Genomic DNA, 21,729 nt, shown 5'->3' with positions numbered 1-21,729 from the left:
GCGTCCATTTATGCATTCTTGTTGAATTTATTATCGTACTGTTGCCAGTCTTTGAAGCTGATTTGTTGTGCCTCATCATGGCAATTCATTTGTAATGTTCTTTCTTAATGTAATGTAATGTTCTTTCTTAAATTTGCTTGAAGGGTGTAACCACTCTTAGTTGTAACACATGGACTCTGTCCAAGGGCCATGGCAATAGTTCAATTGGGCTTAAAGTCTACAATCCTGTAACACCATAAGCATTACTTCAAATTGCACAAGCTTCACTCATTGCCTCCAACATTGCTCAGTATACCTGCATTTTGGTAATACTTGTTACCAGTACCACCATATTTTTCAAATAATAATACCGTAATGTCAAGTACCAAATATTAAAATATATTATAGAAGGGTCTTGATTTGTTTGGAGGGCTTACAAATTTATTGAACCATACTGTATTAAGACCAAAAGCAGTTCCTTTTTAGCATTGTAAAAGATGCATGCACGCTATACATGACCACATATCATGAGGATCAGGTTTATCAAGAATAGTGAAGTGACATTCAGCCAAGTATGGTGACCCATACTCAGAATTTGTGCTCTGCATTTAACCCATCCGAAATGCACACACACAGAGCACTCACGAAATGCACACACACCTTGCTCAAGGGCACCTAAGTCATGGTATTGAAGGTGGAGAGAGAACTGTACATGCACTCCCCCCACCCACAATTCCATCCGGCCCGAGACTAGAACCCACAACCCATCGATTGGGAGTCCAACCCTCTAACCATTAGGCCACGACTTCCCTCAACACATCACATATCAAGATCACAATTGAGCCAGACATGTCAAGGATGCTTTTCCACTGTGGTTGTGAGGACAGATCGCTTGCTTGTTTTGGTAGTTAGATTTGTCAGACTGTGAGCCCCAGCCTTCATATCAAAGACAGAAAGCTGTAACTGATTTGTCTGTAGATAGTATTTAATGTTCCTTGATACAACCACACATTGGCTCATTTCACCCACTGGACAAGTGTTTTCCTCCTCTATCATCAGTCACTGAAGAGGCCTGGGTTTCTCGTTCTTTTTCACACATTCCTCTTTTTTGCACAGGAGAGACGTTTCCTGTATGTTCAGAGGTATACAGTGTCTAAACTTAGTTTGCAAGCCAGCAGGCTAGATTGGAACTATTGAGACATATTTGGACATGATGTTGGATCTGTTCCCAGTTTTAGTGTGAAAGGTTGCTGGGAAGTTCAGTATGGGGGAAGGGATATGGCTATTTGTAGATGTAAATAACTATTTTATCAATATAAACTTAATTGATATCAAACAATAGCAAATCAATCTTTCAGTGGCATTTGCTTATCTATGCATCACTATAATTAGGCTTTATACGTAGTTACATTTTTTTCAAAATTCTAAAACTTTAACAGTTTAATGCCATTGAAATAATAAGACCATACTTAATCAGGTTTTTCTCCAAATTATGTTGTCTGTTTAATTTTTTATTAATTTTTTAGATTCTGTATTTTATGATTGAATACAAATCAGTTATGATCATTTATATCACCACCACAGCTCATTCAATTTGATGCAGACTTTATATTTATATAAACAAATAAATGCTTGAATGCATTCATTAAAAATATTTTTATGACAGATTTTTCAATTTCTGCATCATGAAAAGAAACCTGTCCATTTTGTAACCCTTTGTTTTACATGAATATCTCAGCAAGCTTCTGCCACTTTTACAACTCTTCAACAGGGACCAACCATTTAAAAAGGAGCTGACAGAACAGAAAAAAAATTATATGTGTGTGTGTGTGTGTGTGTGTGTGTGTGTGTGTGTGTGTGTGTGTGTCTCTGTGTGTGTGTGTGTGAGACACATCAGGACACAACTCTGTATAATGACATGGGTATGACACAGGTATTACAAGTAGAGGGTGACTTATGAGGACACAACCCATGTCCCCATTTTTCAAAATGCTTATAAACCATACAGAATGAGTTTTTTTTTGAGAAAGTAAGAATGCACAAAGTTTCCTGTGAGGGTTAGGTGTAGGGTTGGTGTAGGGCCATAGAATATCTAGTTTGTACAATATAAAAACCATTACGCCTATGGGATGTCCCCACTGTTCACAAAAACAAACGTGTGTGTGTGTGTGTGTATATTTGGTCTATTGAATGTGTGTTTCTTCCACAGTAATGTAAACGCCTTTTGAATTATCTTAGTTTGAGCAAATGTTGATATATTATTATGTGTAGTGGCTGATTGATATATTGGCTTTGGCCGATAATTGACTTTTTTTTTTATTTTTATTATTGGTTATAAGTTTTTCTGTTTGGCAGATGGATTACTCAAATCAGAAAGAATGTGAAGGTTATGAGAACAGTAATGGACATTCCTTCCAGAATATTTTCGGGTGAAAGCATGCATGCAAGCATGCAATAGCTCTCTCAATAATGCATTTAAACCAATTTAATCTTACAGTGCTACATCATCTGTAGCAGAAATCTGTAAAAAATGCAGCAATCCATAGTCAATATAACTGGTGAAAACATACTTATTTTCTTTCTTCTCCAAATAAATCTGCATAAAGCAGCAATAATACCTTTTGCGACAACCATGTAATAAGCTTGGCATGTAGCAGGAATATTGTTCGCACACTAGTGTTCCAATAAGCCACTTTTAAGCAACTGTAATTAATTTTAAGTTAATGTATGTTATGAAGAGAAACTCTGCTGTATTTTAAAACATAATGAAACACTTCAGCCGTAAATTTAACTCCGGAAATGAAGATGGAGCACTGTTTCTGATATCAGTGAGTGGGAAATGGTGAACCCAGAGTGGAGCTGGAGTGGGGTGATTAATGAATACTTGAAGCACGGAGTTGTTTCCACTCCACTCAGTATACTCTGAAAATCTCACAAAGACTGAAGTTTTTTCCCCCTCCAAATATCACTAAAACTGCAAATTTGTTAAAGTTAAATAAACATGAAGTTAATATTAAGTAACTTAGGCCTATATTTTAGAGATTACCTCCCATTTTTGCTATTTCACAAGCGAAAGTGTTTCAAACAAAACCACAACAGAACTGTTTTTGTTTGTTACTGCACGAATCAGCCATTTGAATGAATCAGGTGAATCAGTATCTCATTTGCTGCCACTTACTGGCATTTTTAATTTTAAAATTAAAGTATATTTTAAAGTAAAGTGTTTACATAGTGTCTTACTATTTGAATTGACTTTGATTTAAAAGTAAGAATTCAACACGTTAATGCATGTATTTAATTAGGTTAGGAAAAATTGGGCTTAAAAAGTTACAATTTCCCAAAATAGGGAAACATTAAAAAAGTACATTTCTGTCAAAGTGAAGTGACATTCATTCAGCCAAGTATGGTGACCCATACTCAGAATTTGTGCTGTGCATTTAACCCATCCGAAATGCACACACACAGAGCAGTGAACACACTGTGAGCACACACCCGGAGCAGTGGGCAGCCATTTATGCTGCGGCGCCTGGGGAGCAGTTGGGGGTTCGATGCCTTGCTCAAGGGCACCTAAGTCATGGTATTGAAGGTGGAAAGAGAACTGTACATGCACTCCCCCCACCCACAATTCCATCCGGCCCGAGACTAGAACTCACAACCCTTCGATTGGGAGTCCAACCCTCTAACCATTAGGCCACGACTTCCCCGTGGCAAATGTGGCAAATGTGGCAAATGTGGCAAATGTGGCAAAATCAACACAGCACAGATATCAATAGATATTGACAGATAGAAAAAAATATCAAAAGCTTGGGGATTCAGCTGTCCATAACAGTCCTAAACCTGTTACTGTATGCATGTGTTTTGTCCTAAATTCTACTTGAGTCACAACCAATGATGTACTGGTGATACTCATCCAGCCTGATCCATGGTCTCCTGAGACTGAAGGATGCATATAAAAAAAATTTGCAGACACCCTGCTTTCTATGGCATCTGCCATCACAAAAATTTTTTACATTTCATTTTACATACAGGCCAAATAATTTGTGTACAGTCTGTAACTAATTGACAGCCCTAATTTCAACACATCAAGGGGAACTTCTACCCTTTAATTCCTCGCAGCTGCTTGTTCATCACTTTTTTTTTTTGGAAGTGCAGACTGATTGATTACATCTGATTGAACAGAGTTTGAAGCACAATTTTCCCCTTTGGAATTTAGTATTAAACTAAAAGCGCAAACATATGTCTGTAGTTGCATTGCAGTTTGCACCCTTAGCAGCCTTGTTATAGTAGCACACATCATATGCATTGCATAAGAAAGTGTCATGAACAAAAAAACAAAAGCTTAAAAGTTGCTAAGTCACAGATGCATGCAAACACGCAGTGCCATTCAAAAGGGCAAGTTGAAACTGCTATCTCTCTGATCGCAAGATATGCTCTCCAACTCCTACCCCTTACCATCCCGGGTTTTTCCTTAATGTTGTTAAGAAGTGACTTACCACAAGACCTCCAGAGAAAGAAAGTGTGTCAGAGAGAGCTCACCAGTGTGAATGAGTGCAGGGGGAGGGATAAATTGAAAATTGAAAGCAGCTGATGTCCAATATGCTCCAATAGAAGAAGAAAAAAAACACAAGCACAAAAGCAGACCATGGAAAACAGTAGCACACTTTATTTGTCCCAGAGCTTCCAAGCATCAGTGTCAGTGTTCTTCTATCCATTTGCTGCACCATTCATCTGTTCCTCTTATTGCTATACTGAAGCATAAAGAGACTATTGATGTTCATTGTTTGAAACGTGATAAGGACTTTGGGACAAGAGGATTTAGATTTTTATGGATACGTCAAAACATTGTAAATTGGGTTCGAAATGGAATTAGACATGCAGCAGCTTCCGTGAAAAGGTAAGGCCCATGTAATCTGGTTAGTTTTTGAGGTTTGGAGATGCTCCTTTTGGGAGTAATTAAATAGATTTAGAGAGCAGCTTAGTACATGTGGCCTGGGCCATGGCCATTGCCATCAGTGTTTTATGAACTTCAGGTGTGCATGTTCATGTTTGGGTCTGTGTGTGTGTGTGCTAACCAGATGTGGACCACGTTTAAACAGTGAAAGCCAACTGTATTTTTTTTTTTTTCCTCATTTTGGCTGCACATTCTGAACATTTAGCATGCTATCAAATGTATTCAGTTCAATCACACTTTTGGACTTGGTCGCTAGGTCCTGTTTTGTTGGACACTACTTTTTGATTTTGACTGTTTGTTAGTTTATTTTTCTGGAAATAACATGAACATGCTTGCTTCTGGGGTTTTGGGAGAGTTTCCTATGGGGAATAGCTCTGTGGAGTTGATTGGTGTGTGTGTCTGTCTGTGCAGAAGTTGGGCAGCAGTATGCAGTGTGAAGAGGGCACTGAGTGGCTGCTGGAGCTGCTGATGGAAGTTCAACTGCAGCAGTATTTCCTGCGCATCCGTGATGAGCTCAACGTTACACGACTCTCTCACTTTGACTATGTGAAGAATGAGGACCTGGAGAAGATTGGTATGGGCCGGCCTGGTGAGTCTAACCAAGGTGTTTTGCTTGTAGGTTCATTACATATAATGCTTTCCAAAAGGCAGTGTACTCAAAGAAAAGCATCAGCTTATACATAGAGAGATTAAAAAAATCATGTTGTTGATTTAAATTGTGGTAATTGACATAGTGATAAACAGAGGAATGGTGAAGACCAATATAATTTTATTGTATTACAATACAATATTTAGAAAATATTAAGACCCTTTGGACTTTATCTAATATTATCAGATTTGATAATGCTCAAAAATATTAAAAGTTATAGAGACTGAAGTGCCTTGTTTTAAAAAAATTTTTTTTACCACACTTAAATATTTTTTTATTTGATATAAAAATACATGAAATAAGCCCTGGACTAATTTAGAAAAGTAATGGGTTGACATATATATATATATATATATATATATATATATATATATATATATATATATATATATTAGGGCTGCACGATATTGGAAAAAAAATGACATTGCGATATTTTATTTTTCTGCGATATATATTGCGATGTGAAATCTAATCAAATATTTCTTACAAACAAAAATATATATATATTATGTATATATAATATATATATTAAATATATATAATATATATATATATTTACCACTGTATTTTTTAATTAACCAAATTTATTAAGACAAACAATACATATTTTTGTTTGTTTTAACATTCAAACACCCAAAAAAAAATTAAACATATCTGATGTCCAATGTTTTATATGCAGATAAGATAGATCTTAAAGGGGGGGTGAAATGCTCGTTTTCACTCAATATCCTGTTAATCTTGAGTACCTATAGAGTAGTACTGCATCCCTCATAACTCCAAAAAGTCTGTATTTTTATTTTATTTATAAGAGAAAGATAGTCTGTACCGATTTTTCCCGGAAACACACGAGCGCCTAGAGGTGTTACGTGTGGGCGGAGCTAAAGAATCAAGAGCGCCAGTAGGCTTTTGAGTTGAGAGCGTTTGGAAGCTGTGACACAGATCCAGAGGCTGAAATTTAACAAGAGCAGCATCAGCAAAGGCGGTATGCTATGTGGTATGTACTGAAACTGTATATATTTGCTTAGCGGTTTTGGAAAATGACTAAGTTCCAATTTATGTTGTCTTTTTTTTTTTTTTTTAAGCTGTACATGTGGAAAGTGCAGTTTGATGACAACATCGCATGTTGTTTACTTGATGTGCTTACGCGCTGATAGCTAAGTTAACAACACAGAGATATTTGAAGCAGTTTTACTCACTGCATGTGGTTCCAACACACAATCGTGACCCTTTTACGTTGGGACTGCATTATCCTTAAGAAATAAACGATGTGCAATCCGAAATGCTGGGAACAAACAAAAACACTTGCACAACTCTGTTGATGCTCTGTAAAAATAAACTCCATCCACTGGTCCCTTAATGCTGTTTCTCTTTTGGTAATCTGTGCAGGGTTGTCTTGCCCTGGCAACCAAAAACACACTTCTTTTGTGACTTTTCGCGACGCTCTCGCTCTGATCAGGCTGTGCTCAGCCTCTCAGTGCTCTGCTATACTTCTGCCGGAAGAGCGTGCACTTAGGACCCATATAAGGAAATTCCGCTCCATCTAACGTCACACAGAACCATACTCGAAAAAAACTTTCCGAAACTTGTGACAAACTGGAAGAGGTTTTTTTGGAACAAAAATACTCCTTCAAACATACAAGTTAATTTTTGAAACTTTGTCCATGTTTAGCATGGGAATCCAACTCTTTAACAGTGTAAAAAACTCAGTATGCATGAAATAGCATTTCACCCCCCCTTTAAGGAAACTTTTGTCTTGTCTCTCGAGGCCACAGGAGGGAGCAATGAGCAAAATAACGCATTACATGTAAATCAGCGCAAGGAAATAAATGTCTATTATAACAACCTGCATTACATCTAAATTAACTCATATAAAACAAATTATTTTGTTAATTGCATAAACAATTATGAACAAAACCGTATCATAGATTTGTATTAATACAGAGATTCAAATCACACCTGTAAGATTAATAAGGGGATTAAGATCAATATAACTCAAAGGGGATTGAATTACAGTGAATAAGAACTGAATTAGTATGCAAATTATTCAGAATTAATATTTAACACTTTATCAACTATTCGTCCACCGATAAATTGTGATTAGGGTATTTTATCAATTCTGGACAAAATATTATCCCGTGGCCTACAGTAATAATATCATGAAATTATGATAACTGATTATGAGCAAGTTAACAGAATCTACAGTTTAAGGCAGTAACTTGTAAGCACACAGTACAAGACACTGGTATGTAAAATCAACCAAGGCTTTATTGAACTACTCCAATACACACAAACTAAACTAACGAAAACACACAAACATTCATTCAAACAGTGACAGAGAAAAGTGATGTTATTAACGCAGGGTGAATGGAGTCCCAAATTTGGAGTCAAATTTGCGACATGTTTTCTAAAAGTTTACACTGTTTTAACTTTGCATGGCTACATCTCGTGTGAGATTTGAGTTCATATTTGTTTATCTAAAATGCGCTTACTATTTTTTTGGTACTATAAGTCGCACCTAAGTATAAGTCGCATCAGTCCAAAAATACGTCATGACGAGGAAAAAAACATATGTAAGTCGCGCTGGACTATTAAGTCGCATTTATTTAGAACGAAGAACCAAGAGAAAACATTACCGTCTACAAACGCAAGAGGGCGCTCTATGCTGCTCAGTGTAGGATACAGGAGCACTGAGCAGCATCTCTGGCAACATAGAGCGCCCTCTTGGGGCTGTAGATGGTGTTTTCTCTTGTTTCTTTTCTCTTTGTTCATGTCAAATTAATTTTGATAAGTCGCACCTGACTATAAGTCGCAGGACCAAGCCAAACTATGAAAAAAAGTGTGACTTAGTCCGGAAAATACAGTAATATATGTGTTTTGTGTGAATGGCTTGGTTTTGGTATTCACCTAATCAAGATCTTCTCTGCATTGAGCTTCTAAATTTCTCTAATATTTTGAATGCATAACACAGTGACGACACAACTTGTGAGATAGACTAACAAAACATTAAAATGGAACGTCACTTACATCATCACTGCATCCTGCACGCCACTGATGATGCTCCCAGACACACTCCTAACATTCAAATGCAAATTTTACATTTTACTAATATTTATTTTTTTATTCAAAATCTCCTCATCACAAGCAGGCACAGCACTCAATTCAGCATGTGTATGTGCGATGTCTGGCTCGGAAATTGTTGCAATGCGCACAAAATAAATTCACAGACTTATAAGTGCATTACCACCACCTATATTTCAAGTGGACCATTGACAGTTCTAACTAAGATTTTAGAGTGTCAATGCTCCACTTGAGAGATAGGTAATGGTAATGCACTTATAAGTCTGGGATTTTATTTTGTGTGCACTGCAACAATTTCCGATGCAGACATATATATGCTCATAGATTCTGTTCATGTATAACTAAAAGTACCGATAAGAATACCGTTAAAGTACCAAATTGATAATCGTGTCGGTATGAGTAGTAAAACCATTAAAACCTTAACAATACACATCCCTAGTTAGATTAGTTGGGTTTTTCTCTATTCAATTCAATTCAATTCAAGTTTATTTGTATAACGCTTTTTACAATACAAATCGTTACAAAGCAACTTTACAGAAAATTGTGTTTCTACAATATTTAGTAGTAGCTTATGGTGGTGACTGTCAGTTTGTGCATGTTTGACAGGATTTTTAGAAAAAATTAATAAGACGTAGTCAGCCAGATGATGAACATTATTAAAATTATTAATTAATCATTATTATATGATGCAGTCACACTTGTAGCAATATTTGTTAGTTCTGTTTGTTGGTTCAAGGTTAGCATCATCTGGGGTCCTCTGAGGGTCAGCATCATCTCTTCTCAGGTGTTCTGGATCCAAGACTGGAGCTTGTATAAATCCTAGTTACCACGGGATGTAAATCCTGTGGCAAAACATAGAAACAAAATGGAGACATCATTAGCATTGCTGCTGATCCAACAAAGTAAAATTAGTTTAACCCGAGCTAATGAATAAAAATGCACATTTGATCAGATGCAACTACACTCACAATTTAAGAGATACATTATTCAAATGCTTGGCTAAAGAGATGCGTTTTTAATCTAGATTTAAACAGAGAGAGTGTGTCTGAACCCCAAACATTATCAGGAAGGCTATTCCAGAGTTTGGGAGCCAAATGTGAGAAAGCTCTACCTCCTTTAGTGGACTTTGCTATCCTAGGAACTAGGTTTTTTTATTTTCTATAAAATGAGTACTTTTCTGTCATCCTGTCATATCATAAGAGTTACAAGGTTTACCATGGTTTGCAGTTTTCTTTTGACATGGGTAGTAAGCATTTTTATTGCACTAGTACTTAAATGTTTATTTTAATTTTTATTCAAGTAAATTGGTTTGCTCCAGATGACACTGTTGATAAAGCTGAACTTGTTTTTAACCGGCAAAATTCATTAAGTAATAATATTTCTCTCATTCGCTTTTTTGACAGGGCAAAGACGGCTGTGGGAGGTGGTAAAGAGGAGGAAAACCATGTGCAAGCGCAAGTCATGGATGAGCAAGGTATGTCATCAGCCTTCTTCGCATGCACTGACAGATTAATGAGGCTTCCAGTCCAGGATAAGGTCCTGCACACAAGCACATCTATACTCATGCACCCAGACAAGGGCTTTGCTTTGTTCCTTGGTCATTCAGCTCACATTTTCCCTCGAGTGCTTTAGAGTCTCTAACTTGCAAAGTGCCTTATTGAACCTGAAGGGAATAAATCAGGAACTAAAATTTTAAGCACTTGACCTAGACCATTTCCACAGCCTTTCGTCTTTTGTTCAAACAGCCTAAATATCAAACCGAGGTTGTGATGCTTCTCAAAAGGTAACTCCCTGTTCATGGAGCTGAGCAGTTCAGAATTGAGTTTCTTTAAAGGTAGAGTAAGCAAACATATTTTGTGAATGAAACTAAATTTAAGTGAGGCCTGTTGATTCACCCCTCTGAAATGTAACAACTTATTTTCTCTCTTTTACACATAATACTGAAACGTCTGCTCTGACTGCCTAAGCAGGAAGTGTTGACTCAGGCCTGCTGCTCCCTCTCTGAAGCACTAACCAGGTTAATGGTCCATCAAATGCTGCAGGAAGACTGAAATCTTCTTTCTTTGAAATTCTTTCAAAAATTTCAGTGCAGTCGCAAGCAATAAATTGGCACAATGCCATTCTCTAGAGTTTGTGTGTTTGACGTTAGACTCGGAATGCAGAGGAAATGAAGTTTATAGCTGATTCTGTAGGCCAGGCTGAAATACATTAGCTGAGTTTCCACTGTTGGGCCAAAAGCGGGCGAGCTAGTGCGTGCCAGGGCCATTCGTGTTTCCATTGTCACTTCCAGGGCTTGATCATGGCTTGTTGGTGCTTTCTTGGGGCCAGCGGCCCGGGTTTTTTGGCTCTGCGAAAATCTTGGGCCAAAGAGGGCCAGCTGGGGCTAAAGGAGTGGTTATGAACAAAAGAAGATTTTCTCACTTCCATCTGAAGTGTGAAAGCCCCACAGATAATTTCATAAAACTAACTATGCACGCTACGGCATGGCATAGTAAACATGGTAAATGCCACCATTTGTTCTTCATATATTCTTTTTTTAAATGCAATAATTATAAGCAATATGCAAACTGACCCACATTTGGTTTTTGTATTGTTTAACTGTGCATCAAACAAATTATGTCATGGAGTCAAATTACATTACATTTAGTCATTTAGCAGATGCTTTTATCCAAAGTGACTTACAAATGAGGACAATGGAAGCAATCAAAATCAACATAAGAGCAATGATATACAAGCAGAGGCGTTGCACAAGATCCCGGGCTCTATGCATAGGCAATCCTGATGGAACCCCATGCCCCTCCCATAGTGTATTAGTTTTTTAATCCCTACATGAACAAACTGCGTACTATATGATAACCAAAAAAAAATCTTAATGGTCTGAATTGCTCTGCCTACTTTCCAGTCCCTTTCCATCTCTCATTTGCACACTGTGCTCAGAGCAACACTCATGCTCCCTGCTCTCTTCACTTCCACCATCATCCTCAATCACTTCTTCTCTATCTTTCTCTACATGAAGGATACATTTCATATTAACCTCTTATCCTTATTATAACCTATTATAATAAAACACTACAATGTTAGTGTCACTTAACACCTTTCAGTCGGAATGATTTAACATGGATTTGAGACAAGGTGAGCTAATGTAGTTCAAAATGAAAGCAAACCAAGGAAGAGGATGTAGGGTCTGTTGCTACTCCACTCTCTGATGTGACAGTTTCTGAAACTGAGGGCAATGTGTTTCACAATGTTAAGATCTGCTTCTACTAAATTTGACAAATATAATGTTGTTAATTTGTAAACATTTGTGTACATAATGTAAACTTTCATTAAAGTAATTAAACTTAAAAGGTGAAACTAATATATTACATAGACTCATTACTTGCAAAGTGAGATACTGCAAGCCTTTATTTGTTGTAATTTTGATGATTATGGCTTACAGCTATGAAAACCTTTTCACAATATTCTAATTTTGAATTTAGGGTTTTCATAAGCTGTAAGCCATAAATAATCATCTCACTTTGAGTCTATATAATATATAAGTTATATCATTATACCAGTATATTAATATATTAACTATATTATATATTAGAATTACTGAAATAAATTAACTTTTGCACAATATTTTAATTGTTTGAGTTTCACCTGTAGCTACCAATGAGCTAACAAGCTACCTATGACACTGATTAGCCTACTATTGCTAATTTTAAATATTATAGCCTATTAATGTAAAATTAAACATTTAAAAATTACGCTATTATAATGGTGTGTTGTATGCAAACAGTATTGTTAGTGTATTTAGCCTTGTTAGTTTATGTAGCCCTTACCTGAGATTACATTTATAACCAAATTGCCATCTGAAAGTGTATGTTCTGCTCTTTCAATGGGTTGTCTCAGTTCATTTTAAGCACTAACAATCGTGGGAATATTCAGGCAGTTTAGCACTACAAATTTCTTATTCTAATTTGTGCTCACCTTTCTTTGAAAATAAGTCCGTAACCAATTGTTTCCCCTAATTTTGTTTTCTTTCCTTCTCCTGTCTTTCCTTTCTTTTTTGGTGGCCTGATTTGGCTTTCTTTGAGAAAGAAAAGTCTACAACGCTCCACCAGATGCTCAACTAACATAAACTGTGTGCAGATGGACTAAAACATTTGGCGCATTAGCGAGGGGGTGGGATCATGAGACCGTCAGTCAATCAACCAAGTTATTCTGCCAATACACAAAATGTATGTTTCATCTGACATTCATTGTGAAATTTAATTAGAAAATGAAAATATCCAGATAAAATAAAATATTTTCCAGACTTTTCAAGGGCCCTCTCTTCTTGTGGGGCCCTGGTAATCAGTACTGGTTTTACCCCCAGTCCGACGTCTCTGTATACAAGTGCTATAACAAATCTCAGTTAGCTTAGACACAGTACAATTAGCAAGGGCTTTTAAATAATATAATAAATAAAAAGAAAACTGATAGAACAGAAAAAGAATAGAGCAAGCTAGTGTTAGAGGTCTTATTTATTTATTTATTTTTTTGGGGTTTTGTTAATTGTATAATAAATGAAAAGAAAACAGATAGAATACAAAAAGATTAGAAAGCTAGTTAGATTTTTTTCTAGATAATTTGTGTTTAACCATAAAACTGACTTTGAAAGCTGAAACATTAAAAGTAAGTCTATCAAAAGCACAAATCTTATTGCTATTGGGTTGCCGGCACACTACAGATAATGAATGCAATGGAAGATATGAAATATTATTTCCAGACATACTGTCCCCGCGAATATGACACTTGGTATGATTTCTGCTAATAATCCCACATATATTTATAGTGTATATAAAAAAAAAGCATTAAATAAGAGAGCTACAGCGCCCCCTGAAGGAATGTAGATTGGGTGTGTTAGCTGATGTTAAGCTAAAAAGTTGTTCTTGTTCAATCTGTTAATAAATATCATATTCTTGATATTAAGCTGTTTCCGCGAAACCTTAAAATTGACTCTTCCCAGTCCCAGTAAAATGCTGCTGCCGCTCGGACACAACATTTAAATCAATCCCGGTGGCCTGCAATTTATCCCGGTTCTCTCAATCTCTCCCATTTGAATGCGCAATAAAGGCATACTCCAAAATATTAATATATCCAAAAAAATCCAAATATTATAACTTTAATTTCTACTATTTAAATCCTAGAAACATTTCGACTTTATTTCTAGTACTTTTATGACTTTATTCTCATAATATTACAACTTTAATCTCATAATCTTAGATTTCCTTTTTCTTTTTCAATGTGGCACTAAAACACTGTCATAGTATCATATCAAAAGCATATGAACTTTTTTAAATGTCGGTTACATAATCTATTATTCAGTTTGCATATAAGAGCCACCAAGAGTCTGTGTGCAGTAAGACTCTAAAAAAGAACAAACATTCTGTGATACGTGGCCTTTTTACCCTTAACTGATAATATTTTGTAAACCTATATCAAGTAAATAAAATACAGTGTACATGCCATGTTATATTTTATATACTGTTTGAGTATGGTACCAATTTCACTGTTTCCACCAAACATTTTACACACTATTGAAGATTCATTTAGGTCTGGTCTCAGATCCAATCTCTCTGGTCTCGGTCTTGAATCGCACTCAACCCTTTCTGAACTCTGTCTTGACTTGGACTCAACCCTTTCTGAACTCGATCTTGACTCGGACTCGAATGAGCTGGTCTTGACTACAACTATATATAGGAGCTATATTAGACTGTGTAAAAGGAGCAGCTTGTTTTCCCCAGAATATTTTTTATTGCATAAAATAAACTGACCTGAATCAATTCATAAGTATACTTTTCTTTGATCTGTTTCTGTACGGCTGGTGTGTCCTCAGTGTGAGAGTTGTTTTCATAGAGCTGGATGTATGACAGACACATTTATTAATTTCTTTATATTTATGTTGGCCTGTGCTACTTTGTTTTTAATATTTAAAATATCACTACAGTGTTTTGTTTCTGTGTTTGCCTAACAGTGTTAGAAGAGCCAAGGCTAGAATTAGAGAGACCATAGATTGAATCTGGCTCTTCCAGCTCCATCTGACTTGCCACGTCATTAATCTCCTACTCTCACTTATATTTACATAATAGACTGTGTATGTATGTGTGCTCTTTTACAATATGTGTTGAGAGGAAGTGTGTATGTGGGAGTGATTTGCACACAGGATTGACAAATGATTGCTCTTGTCTAAACCATCAGCTTGTAGGGCACATTCCTCTGTCTGTGGGATGAGGACATCTTGACCTTTGGCACCAGAAATGGCACACTTGTGTTAAATGCAGCACACACAGATATCCTCTACTCCCATAAACTGTCAAGAAAAATGCATACAAATATGAACTTTTTGGGTACAGCAGCTTGCTATTGGTGTCCTTAAAGGGACAACAATGTACCTTATTTAACCCTAAAAGGTGCATGTTAGTAGTAATATTACCTTTAGGTGTAGATAATGTATAGAGTTGTCCCTTTGATGCTAAAAAGCATCAGGCTTTTGTATCGTTAAAGGTAAAATTTTCAACATCTGAAAGTGTACATGATTAATTTAACTACTTCTATAAAGTCACATATGAAATACATGCACACAGTTTGATATAGATGTTCAATACGTGACCATCTACTTAGCCTCCTCTTTGCTCTTTCATACGTCAAATAATTAAACCAACACACACACATACAAAGACTTATTTCCTCCCTTGTGTGAAGGCTTTAGTTTCAGCTTTGGCCTGGGCCTACAGGAAGTGGCCTGAGAGGATGAGAGCTTTCTAAAATTACACCTGTTTGTTTCCATTCCTGGCATCGAGAACAGACCGAGTAATCTGCCTCCTCACTCCACTGTTAGTGTGTGTGAGCATGCTTTAGTTGACACTTGTCCTTAGTAAGTGTTCTCCTGTTTCAAATGTTGCTTTAATGCAAATATGTGTGGATGCCTATATAGTTTTGTGTGTGAAATGAATGTGTTTTGTGACAGAGTTTTGGTGGCAATTACTATGTAGACAGTAAAACCTGAATCATCTGTATTGTGGAGAGGAACAATTGACGCTCAATAAGCATACTAATTAATGTCTTAATGAAGATGTAAAACTATAAAAAGCTATTGTGAGGATCAGGAAACAAAAATATAATTGGCTCAGAATAAAAAAAAATATATATGGAAAGTCCAGAACTGAGATGGAAAGATGAGTTTGGATTTGTTACTCATTGAGGCATTTGTCAGTGTGTAATATATGTTTGCTATGTGTATGGTTATCAGACAGTAGTCTGGGGTTCAAGGTTCTGTCTAGACCTTCATATTCACTCTGGTCCCAGTTCAGTTCATCTATTTTCAGCATGTCCATCAAATCCAGGCTCTCACTCTCAAGGCTACAGACATTGCGTTCCGGCCTTCTCCATTTCCGTTTTCTCTTTTTTTGCAGTGTCACCACTCTCTATAAACTGATCTTTCTGTCTGTTTTTAATGGGTTAAAATCAGGGTCACCTCTCATTCCTCCACCTTCTGTTCACATCCATCTTCCTTGTCCCTTGAGTTTGTAGCCCCTGACTTCTCTCAGCCCACACTTTGGTCCTCGATAGCTCAGCTCTCCTTGGCCAACCCTCATACAAAGTGCCTCAAAAGCTGATAAGCAGTTAGAGAGAGCAGTTCTTCATGGACTCTCTCTCTCTCTCTCTCTCTCTCTCTCTCTCTCTTTCTCTCTGTCTCTTTCTCTTTCTTTCTTTTATTGTGATTTCTACTGTTGTCCTTCTTTTAGGTTTTGGGATGTTCCCTTTTAGCACATATCATTACCATAGTGGGATAGAGACTGTCCAAGGAGTCCTCAAGTTCCTGGTACACATTTGATGCAGTTTGTCTGCACACAATTAAAATGTTTTTTACACAAAGGTTGCTAAGGGCTTTTACTTGTTACCTCTAGATGTTTACTTAGTTGTTGTTTATCCCTCAGGTGTTCAGTGGCAAGAGACCAGAAGGAGACTTCAGTCCCCAGCCAGCAAGTACGTTCAGAAAACTCACCACCACACCTCCTCCAGTGGACGGCCAGCAGCAGGCCCTCACCTGTCTCATTAGTGAGAAAGACCTGACCCTATTTGAGAAACTGGGCGATGGCTCCTTCGGCGTTGTGAAGCGCGGAGAGTGGTTTACGCCAAATGGAAAAGTGGTGAGTAGACCTGCATGCTTAATTGTTAAAAGATTGCGATCTCGATTCAAACACTTGCACTTGGAGTGTTACAAACTCTTGTAACACAGTTGCAAAGACTTAAGTCTCAAATCCCAAAATATTATTTTTATTAAAGTTAAGACTCTGCCACATCCCCCAAAATGGCTCATTCAAACATGCCCTCACATGTCTACTTTGTGGAAATATTTGCATAATGCCGTCCAAATATTTATGCAAAGGAAGAAGGTGTAGTTAAAGCCATGTCAAGTCAAGTCACCTTAAGTTATATAGTGCTTTAAACAAAATACATTGCGTCAAAGCAACTGAACAACATTCAATTAGCAAAACAGTGTGTCAATAATGCAAAAAGACAGTTAAAGGCATTTCATCATTGAATTCAGTGATGTCATCTCTGTTCAGTTTAAATAGTGTCTGTGCATTTATTTGCAATCAAATCAACGATATCGCTGTAGATGAAGTGACCTCAACTAAGCAAGCCAGAGGTGACAGCGGCAAGGAACCGAAACTCCATCGGTGACAGAATGGAGAAAAAAACCTTGGGAGAAACCAGGCTCAGTTGGGGGTCAGTTCTCCTCTGACCAGACGAAACCAGTAGTTCAATTCCAGGCTGCAGCAAAGTTAGATTTTGCAGAAGAATCATCTGTTTCCTGTGGTCTTGTCCTGATGGTCATATGAGACAAGGTCTTTACAGGGGATCTGTATCTGGGGCTCTAGTTGTCCTGGTCTCCGCTGTCTTTCAGGAATGTAGAGATCCTTTCTAAGTGCTGATCCACCATCTGGTCTGGATACGTACTGGATCAGGGTGACTGCAGTGACCCTCTGATCTGGAGACAGACTCGATTTGGTGGCTACGGTGACCTTGGAATAAGAGAGAAACAGACTAATATTAGCTTCGATGCCATTCTTCTAATGATGTAGCAAGTACATCGGGTGGTATGGGAAGTTTTCCCACTTCCGGTTTACCTAATTAATGCAGCCTAAAAATCCTTTAACGGATTTGGATATTAAAAGCATATTATGTGTAGCATGTTATGTGTAAGCCAGGTTAAAGAGATGGGTCTTTTAATCTAGATTTAAACTGCAAGAGTGTGTCTGCCTCCCGAACAATGTTAGGTAGGTTATTCCAGAGTTTAGGATTAAACGCAGTTGATTTTGATATTCTAGGTATTATCAAATTGCCTGAGTTTTGAGAACGTAGCGGACGTAGAGGATTATAATGTAAAAGGAGCTCATTCAAATACTGAGGTGCTTAACCATTCAGGGCTTTATAAGTAATAAGCAATATTTTAAAATCTATACATTGTTTGATACGGAGCCAGTGCAGTGTTGACAGGACCGGGCTAATATGGTCATACTTCCTGGTTCTAGTAAGAACTCTTGCTGCTGCATTTTGGACTAGCTGTAGTTTGTTTACTAAGCGTGCAGAACAACCACCCAATAAAGCATTACAATAATTTAACCGTGAGGTCATAAATGCATGGATTAACATTCATGCATTTGACATTGAGAGCATAGGCCATAATTTAGATATATTTTTGAGATGGAAAAATGCTGTTTTACAAATGCTAGAAACGTGGCTTTCTACGGAAAGATTTCAATCAAATAGCACACCTAGGTTCCTAACTGATGACGGAAAATTGACAGAGCAGCCATCAAGTCTTAGACAGTGTTCTAGTTTATTACATGCAGAGTTTTTAGGTCCTATAATTAACACCTCTGTTTTTTTTTCAGAATTTAGCAATAAGAAATTACTCGTCATCCAGTTTTTTATATCGACTATGCATTCCATTAGTTTTTCAAATTGGTGTGTTTCACCAGGCCGCGAAGAAATATAAAGCTGATTATCATCAGCATAACAGTGAAAGCTAACACCATGTTTCCTGATGATATCTCCCAAGGCTAACATAAAACATGAAGAGTAGCGGCCCTAGTACTGAGCCTTGAGTTACTCCATACTGCACTTGTGATCGATATAATACATCTTCATTCACTGCTACGAACTGATGGTGGTCATATAAGTACGATTTAAACCATGCTAATGCACTTCCATTAATGCCAACAAAGTGTTCAAGTCTATGCAAAAGAGTGTTGTGGTCAGTTGTGTCAAATGCAGCACTAAGATCCAATAAAACTAATAGAGAGTAACTAGGGGTGTGCACGGATAGTCGAACATTCGAATATTTGTTTTGCTCTAATTATTCGATAAATAAAAATTATATTCGAATTAAAAAACTAATAATAAAATATATACACCATAAACAATAAAACCTAATTTGGTCACTTTCTGTGATTCTCTACGGCATATTTGAAGATGTATGCAAGCAAAAAAATAATTAATGAATGAATTAGAGGCCGTTCACATATTGCGCCTAAAAATGCGTGGAAAACGCTAGGCGTGGCGCTTTCTCCTTCTTTCCAAAGCACTCGGGCAGAAGCGCTCCTGAGGCGTCTGCCGTTGCTAAGCAACAATGACGCGCTCTCTCCGTTAAGACCATAGACTAATAAAACGTTTGGTTGTTCAGCATTACAGGTTTTTATTTTTTATTTTTTGAGAGTGCATTTTTGAGATTATACAGTTATACTAGCTCTTTAGGGACAGTATACAGGATGGTATATCAGGGTCAGGATACAATATAATTAAATGAAGTAGATTCACTTCTGTATTTTGATATTCTATATTGCCAACAGTCTGAAATAAAAAAGGAAATCACCATTAAATCACTGGTATCTTACAACAAAAGAATTCCTGGGTGTATGGGGGTGTCCCCACCAAAGCTGAGACCAAACCTACGCCCATGCCATGCGCCTACATTGGAAATAACGAATTTGAGCGCGCAAAAGACGCAATATGTGACCACGCCCCCGCGCTGAAGGCGCTATTCAGATTCAAACTGAAGCGCGCAGCTTGAATACACCCACACAGAAGAAAAAGCAGCGAGACTGTTCAAGTTTTTTATTTTACTGTTTGCTTCGCGATGAGAGGAATAAGACATAATTCAACCCAAAAAGATGCTAACGCATTGTTTAACGTGAAGTTATGTGCGGAACAACCAATCAAAACTGACTATGTCAGTTGACCGATCAGAACACAATATGCCCCCGAAAGGTGGGGTTTCAGGAAACTGAATCTTTTGAACAGCTTTTCGCGAACCGTTTGGGGATCTCTGAGAATTGAGGTAATTTTAAAATGATATTTTGACAAAATGACAATGTTTTTTAACCTTGGATGGATTTAAATCTGTTGTACAGGACTTATAAACAGTGATAGGAAGCTTAGAATTTTCATCTTACTGACTCTTTAAGAGAGGCGGTGCATAGAGGACCTACAATAATGTACAGTATTTGAAAAAGAATGTGTTTTTTTTTTTTACATTAAAGCATGCCAGCATATTCTGTTACACCAAATACACAAAATAATGATCTTTCAAAAAGCTAATTTTTGATTAATATGAAGAGGGTTAACATGAATTGAAATTCAGTTCATTGAATTTTATGAATTGCACTTTATTTTATGCTACTCGAAATGATTGCATGGTCTTAAATTCATTTTAACTTCTTTTAATCATTTTCAAAGTTTTTTAATTCCTTGTTTTATTTTTGTGATTATTTTATTGTTTTTTTAATTATTATTTTACTTTATTTTATGTAAATCACTTTGAATTACCATTGTGTACAAAATGTGCTATATAAATAAACTTGCCTTTAAAAGAATTAAAACCGCACTATCTGCACCAGTGTCATTTATTAACGTGCTTCTCATGCTACATTGAAATCATTCAAATCGTCGTTCATGCTACCGTTGATCAGGAGAGAGCAGCTGCCATGAATATGTATAGAGTGAAACAGCTTCACAAATAGTACACATTATCATTATTTCTGTGTTATAAACATTACACAAAAAATTCAGTGTTACAATATAACAGAAGTACTGGGATAAAATATTTTAGTTTAGAAGTCAAAATAGAGTCAATCATCTTTTAAAGTTATTTTTATTATTTGTGTTGTATGCCTGGAGGTGCCAACAACTTGACTAAAACATTTATTTGTCATGGAATCATTCATTCAGAGATTCATTCACAAATGCTGCTTCCTCCAATAAAAGCAGGTCTTTGTAAATGAGACATTGACTCCTTCATTCAATAATAATAAAAATAAATAAATACAATTTATAAATTTAGTCATTTACATTTTGTCATCAGAATTATGGGAGAATCACAAAAAAAAAATGAATTTATTCAGAATAATTCAGAGTTCTAGTGGTGAGTTGAGGAGGAGGGAAAGGTTCAAGTGTTTGGAAAAACAGATGGAGCTTTTTTTTTTAAATACCAGCTTTGCAGAGTTAGAATTCAGCCACCATCTCAGTCATGCACTAGGATGTACTCAAGATGAGGAGTCAGATTGTATTATTGACAGTTTAGTGATATGTTTATCTGTTAATCTTATTTTTTTTTTATCTCCAACACCAGGTCTTACCATTAACTAGTTACGTATTTGCATGTCTGTTATTAACATATTGACTGTTTATTAGTACTTATAAAGCACATATTCTTGTTGGAAATTTTTTACATCCCTAATCCTACCCAATACCTGAATTTAACAAATACCTTGCAATTTTTTTTTTACAATTTTTTCTTAGGAAAAAGCTGTAGTCAATAGTTTGTTAATGGTGAGAATTGGATCTTAAAATAAAGTGTGACCATTAATGCCATAAATGGCACATTTTGGCAGGAACATTGTTTGTCACATTCAGAAAATGAGACCAACAAAAGAATAGCTTTTAGATACTTTTGTTTATGTGGTGTTCCAGGGCTCCATGTGAATATCCTGTTTCAGGACTGATCTCTATGTGTCAATGTAGCAGCTGTGTTCTCCAG

At 36.6% G+C, this 21,729-nt stretch overlaps 1 protein-coding gene across 5 annotated transcripts in view; it reads left to right on the top strand.

The window, feature by feature from the left end:
- The window catches only part of tnk2b (tyrosine kinase, non-receptor, 2b), a 155,572-nt gene that overhangs the window by 92,588 nt on the left and 41,255 nt on the right, over positions 1-21,729 (top strand). For 3 of the 5 annotated variants that reach the window (XM_026206353.1, XM_026206350.1, XM_026206348.1), the window contains 3 exons: positions 5,342-5,534; positions 10,061-10,131; positions 16,622-16,834. In XM_026206353.1, the coding sequence (XP_026062138.1) occupies positions 5,357-5,534; positions 10,061-10,131; positions 16,622-16,834 (462 nt within the window). In that variant the 5' untranslated portion in view covers positions 5,342-5,356. The remainder of the gene's footprint in view (positions 1-5,341; positions 5,535-10,060; positions 10,132-16,621; positions 16,835-21,729) is intronic. The other 2 variants (XM_026206351.1, XM_026206352.1) reach the window with 1 other exon arrangement.

The sequence above is a fragment of the Carassius auratus genome, chromosome 27, assembly GCF_003368295.1.
Source record: "Carassius auratus strain Wakin chromosome 27, ASM336829v1, whole genome shotgun sequence".
Lineage (NCBI taxonomy): Eukaryota > Metazoa > Chordata > Actinopteri > Cypriniformes > Cyprinidae > Carassius > Carassius auratus.
The sequence above is the reverse complement of the archived record's forward strand: the minus strand, read 5'-3'. Positions and strand labels throughout refer to the sequence as shown.